At 47.2% G+C, this 5360-nt stretch overlaps 2 protein-coding genes across 2 annotated transcripts in view; one reads left to right on the top strand and one right to left on the bottom strand.

Moving 5' to 3' along the window:
- Positions 1 to 334, top strand: part of LOC108248408 (filamin-C) — a 76884-nt gene extending 76550 nt beyond the window's left edge. The window contains exon 49 of the mRNA XM_037981389.1: positions 282 to 334. Within this exon, the coding sequence (XP_037837317.1) occupies positions 282 to 334 (53 nt within the window). The remainder of the gene's footprint in view (positions 1 to 281) is intronic.
- Positions 186 to 5360, bottom strand: part of LOC108229154 (cadherin-like and PC-esterase domain-containing protein 1) — a gene marked incomplete at its 5' end in the record, with an annotated part of 12729 nt that continues 7554 nt past the window's right edge. The window contains 12 exon segments of the mRNA XM_037981276.1: positions 186 to 733; positions 803 to 989; positions 1377 to 1423; positions 1493 to 1605; positions 1681 to 1788; positions 2488 to 2682; positions 4003 to 4075; positions 4157 to 4269; positions 4357 to 4504; positions 4580 to 4649; positions 4907 to 4991; positions 5076 to 5170. Coding sequence (XP_037837204.1) covers positions 451 to 733; positions 803 to 989; positions 1377 to 1423; positions 1493 to 1605; positions 1681 to 1788; positions 2488 to 2682; positions 4003 to 4075; positions 4157 to 4269; positions 4357 to 4504; positions 4580 to 4649; positions 4907 to 4991; positions 5076 to 5170 — 1517 coding nt within the window.

The following is a 5360-nucleotide window of genomic DNA, read 5'->3' as shown; positions in this document are numbered from 1 at the left end:
CTGAGGACCAGAACCTGCAGGAGGAACTCGTCTATGAAGGTCTGAGGACCAGAATGGTAAATGGTTTCACTTTATTGCGCTTTATCATGTCCAAGAACTTCAAAGCGTTTCACACCAGTCAGTCATTCATCCATTCATCCATTCATCCATTCATCCATTCATCCATTCATCCACACACTGATGGCGGTGAGCTACAGCTGCTCTGGGACGGGCTGATAGAAGTGGGGCGGCTGAGCCCTCTGATGGAGCTGGGGGTTGAACCGACAACCCGCCGGTTACAGGACGAACCCCTACCTCTGGAGCCACCGCCACCCAGAACCTTCAGAACATCTGAAAGGCTGTTTGTCTCGTTTGTCTCTATGTGTCCCTGTGATGGACTGGAGACCTGTCCAGGTGTCCCCCGGGTCTCTCGCTGACAGCTGGAGACAGACACCAGCTGAGAAAATGGGTTCAGGTCCTTAAATAATCATCAGCAGCTGATCTTTTCTGACACAAGTTCTGGTTCAGGATTATTCCCCGACCCAATCCCAGGAGCCTGACATCACTTCCTGTCTGCTGACCTACCTGCAGGAAGCTGCACATCACATGTTCTCCAAACATGGGCAGACTGGGACGGCTCTCGCGGGACACGTGGACGGTGTAGATCGTCATGACGACGGGCGTCGGTCTGGCGGCGTCTGTCACCAGGATGCTGATCCGGCTGGTACCGAGTCCGAGCGGGAAGTTCACCATCCTGAGGAGGAGAGGCTTTAATGTCGTGCCCTGTGGGGTCAGAGGTCAGGTAGGAGGGTCCTGAGCTCACCTCGGCCCCCGGTGCTCGTCCAGGTGGACCCGGCAGGCGGCGCCGACAGGCTCCGGTCGGATCCGAACAGTCAGCGTGTCAAAGGTCACCTCAGCACGGTATTCCTTCACGGCAGGGTGGAAGGGCGGAGTCAGGGCGAGGGGGGGGTCGGTGTAAATCTGTCTGAGCCGGGGGTCCACACAGGTCCCTGGGTCACACAGAGAGATGGACCAATCACAGAGCTGCTCAGCAGGAAGGGATTTTACTCCAACCAATCAGAGTTAAGAAGGTTGTGAGTCAGAAAATAAAGTTTAAATGTGGTAAATCTACAGAGAAGATGATGTAACTTCCTGTTTGTGATGTTTGTCTGTAAACTGTTGTTCTGCCTTTTTTTGTGTGTGAATGTGTGTGCGTGAGGAGGTGTGTGTGAGGATGTGTGTGTGTGTGTGTGTTTAAAGCAGATCCAGCTGTTTATTAGTCGTCTTATTTGTTCAGAAGGATCCACCAAAACAGATGTGAGAAACAATCCTTCACATCAGTTTGAGCTTCTCTGCTGTCAGAGCTTCTCATGGTTCCAGAACCCAAACTGTCTCACCTGAGGTACCCGGCTGCTGATTGGTCGGTTTGTTGGTCCCATCAGTTCTGTGAAAAACAGGAAACAGGGTCACGTGACTCAAGCGCATACGATGGACCGTCTGAAACCTTCGTCACCTGCTGATGGTCTGCAGCTCGTAGTAACAACTGATCCTGAGGAGGAGGTCGGAGACGCCGAGAGAACCCGAGGAGGAGGACGAGGAGGACGAGGAGGAGGTGATGGGATACAGCTGCAGACAGAGACCAGGACTGAACTCAGATTCTGGTTCCTGTGGAGGTGTGAACCTGCACCAGATTCAACGTACCGGCTGGAACGCTGAAGGAACCCTCAGCTGCTGGTCGAACCGCAGCAGCAGAAGAAGAAACTCTTCCTGTGAGAAACAGCCGCTGTGTGTCCCTCTGCAGCCACCGTACTGACAGTTTACACAAACAGATATGTGAAGGTCATCAAACATTTCCGAAGAAAACCAGACATGAAGACTGCTCTAATTGGTCAGCTTTAATCAGGCCCCGCCCACCATTGTATCTAAATCATCTCATTGGATGTAGAAGAAGATTTAGTTCACTGGTTTGCATGAAATCAGATTATCTTTACAGTTTATTTTCTAATATATGTGTTGCATGAAGGCCAAATAAAACATCGGAACACGGGGCTTTGTCTTCTTCCTGCCAGGGTTTCTGTTGTTGCTAAAGTCCACTCTAACTTCAGTAGAGTTTCACAATAAAAGCTGGGATTTTCTGTTCAAAACAGGAAGTGAAGGATGTATTTAACTTGTCATAAAATGCTGTACAAAGCTGAAAACAGCAGCCTCTTCTGTCGCTCACAGATCAAGAATCTTTTAAATCAACTGGCTTCATGATTCCATCATGGCCGCCCTCAGAAACCATGTAAAGGTGCAGTTATTAAACTTTTTAGTTTAGGAGGACTTTCAAAATAAAGCTTACAAATGAGTTGCTTACAAATCTTTTGAGTTTTTTGTTAGCTAAAGACCTCATGAGCTTCTGGGCAGAAATGCTGGACGTCCCTCAGGGTCTGCTTCATTATTCAGCTTTATTTTGAAGCCATACCTTTATTTTTTAATGTATAATCAGTTTCTCTCTACGAAACTCACCTGTTCTCTGAGTTTTTCTAAGAGCTGGTGGGTCTCAGAGGACAGGTGTGCCTCAGAGGACAGGTGGGTCTCAGAGGACAGGTGTGTTGGTGGTCTCAGCAGAAAGTGAAGGGTGTCCTCCAGGATCAGGTCTTTGGTGATCTGTCTGTCAAATGTGTCGTCTCTCAGAGCGTTGAAGGTCAACTCTGTGTCCACCTGAAGACAAGAGGACAAACATCAGCGAGAGACCACCCTCTGCTGGCCGTTTACATGAAGGACACCTGAGACATTTCTGATTCCTCTGGATTTAAAGGAGACCTGTCATGCTTCCTTGAACAAGTCAGGACAGGTCTGTGTTCAGGACATTTAATACACAGAATCCTTCTCAGATCTTCAGATTTCACCGGATCAGTTCTGCCTGTTTTCAGCTCATTTTAGAGCTACGTCACTTTTATGCAAATTAGCTTCTGTTGGCCACGCCCCCAACCCAGTGTCCCGCCTCGAAACATAAAAGCTCTCTGAAGGATTAAACGCTGCGGATCTGATGCACATTTATATCGTTATTAATGATTAATCTGAGGGTTCTGCTTGTCTCCCACCTCCGCGCAGTGCGCCATGATGTGAAGCAGCTGACATCAGCACAATAATTCACACCAGACCAGCTTTTTCCTCACACTGTAGCTAACGTAGACACTTCTACTACGGTTCCATCTGTAAAGGCGCAGATATTGTGAGTAATGTAACGTGAGACACAGGACTCCTACCTGAAATTATTTGCACAAACTACAACTTTCTTTGGCAATATGGTGGAGACGCTGCCAACAAAACTACCATGAAGCCACGCAGCTCTGTTCTCCGTGACGGGAGAACATGCATGTTCGATAACAACAGAACATCGTTCAGCTGCAAAACCAGCAGAACTAACATGACGGTCTTCCTGTAATGAAGTGGGCGGAGCTCCACTTGGGTTGCTAGGTGAGGGGCTGGGCTCGGCTTGGGGTTGCTAGGTAACAGGGATTGTGATGCAACAATCCCGAGGTTTTTGAAACAGGTCGTTTTGCAGACACCAGAAAACATTTACTTATTGTCAAAAACTGTCTGGGTGCTTTTTTATGGACTGTTTCTAGAAGCAGCAGAAACCCAAATGGAAGAACAAAACATGAAATTGAACAGAAAGTGAATTTTACAGAATAGGTCCCCTTTCATCTGACTGAAAGTGGATCCTCACTGTAAAAGGCTGGTTTTTACTGTAAATACTGAACTGGTTTTTGGGATGGGAGGTTCTGTGTTTGAGCCTAAGGAACAAAGAGTTCCTTCAGTCAGAAAACCAATCTGAGATCAGCAGATCAGTCACATGAGCAGAAATTACAGCTTCATCTTCTCTAAAGTCATCATCACAAACAATAAACAAGGATTCACGGTGATGTTCATGTTGGCCAGCAGGGGGCACCAACTACTCTGGTTTGTTAGGAAACTAACACAGGAAGTGTTCGGTCCTTCAGAATAAAAGCCATCAGATGCTATGGGAAGTCTTACCTGGATGACAACAGGTGTGATGGAGCCGCTGAAGAGCAGAGTGAAGGTGAGCAGCTGGAAACACAACACACACCTGAAACACATCAGAGGTCATGTGACCCACTCAGCTGCAGGTAAAAATGTAAACAAAAACAAGTTAGAGTTCAAAGATTACCTGGAAGCTGTTTCCTGCTTCTCATTGGTTGATGCCGCCTGCAGCACCGCCCCAATCACGTTCTTCATCTGCACCAAAGCATGATGGGAAGTCTGTAGCAGGAAGTCTCTGATCTGAGAGGAAGAGGAGGAGACGAAGATGTCAGGTAGGAACAAACAAACAAACACAGAAACTAAAACTTTGACTGACAGGTGTTTCACCTTCATTGTTTGCCCAAAAACATCCTCATTGGTCGTCACTACGATGATGTCATGCAAGAAGGAGGTCAGTGGGGTCACAGAGGTCACCAGGACGTAAACATTCACCATGGCAACCAGAGCTGGAGGCGGGGCTTGGACAGGAGTGTGACTGTCAGAGAAACAGCAGACATTTTATTTATCTGATGACGAGTCACGTTCTGAAGATTCTGACAGGTGAACACACCTGTCCTGAAAAAAGTCAGGCTTCTGATTGGTTGATCCACAGGACTGAGGCATCATGGGTAAATCAGATTCTGAACAGAGGAAACAGTTGACATTTTAAACCAAATTCAACATTATTAAAATCAAACAGGTGCTCTTTGTTCCACCATTGTTGAAACTGTAGAACAATTTATCAGCACTGTTGCCATGGAAACCAGATCTGAAACACTTTCTGCTCAAAAATCACATTTTCAAATTTATCAAAACTAACAGAATCAACTTCAGTCACTTTATTAAATGTATTTTTATTTTGATGTGTGTGAAACAAGCTCCGCCTCCTGAGATTTACCTGTCAGGTGGGAGTGAGTAAGGAAGTGACAAAGACCATCACCTGCGTCTGAAAACGCCTGCATCAGTCTTGGCAGAAGGTTCACCTGAAGACGTGCACAAAGAGGTGAGCTGTGATGTCATCAAACATATCAGATGACTCCAAGAAACTGAGGACAGGTGAGTCTCACCATCTGATGGTGCTGCAGGTGAGAGAAGTTGATCCTCCTCAGACAGCTGCGCTCCGAACTACTGAGACACAGCAGGAGGCTCCACCCACCCATACCTGGAACCAGAAGAGAAGTCAAACACCTGTACCCACGGAGACAGAGAGAAGTCAAAAACCTGTACCCACAGAGACAGAGACAGAAGTCAAACACCTGTACCCACAGAGACAGAGACAGAAGTCAAACACCTGTACCCACAGAGACAGAGAGAGAAGTCAAACACCTGTACCCACGGAGACAGAGAGAGAA

This window comes from Kryptolebias marmoratus, linkage group LG18 (genome assembly GCF_001649575.2).
Source record: "Kryptolebias marmoratus isolate JLee-2015 linkage group LG18, ASM164957v2, whole genome shotgun sequence".
In the NCBI taxonomy this organism is placed as follows: Eukaryota; Metazoa; Chordata; class Actinopteri; order Cyprinodontiformes; family Rivulidae; genus Kryptolebias; species Kryptolebias marmoratus.
Note: the sequence above shows the minus strand (reverse complement) of the source record. Positions and strands in the feature narration are given on the sequence as shown.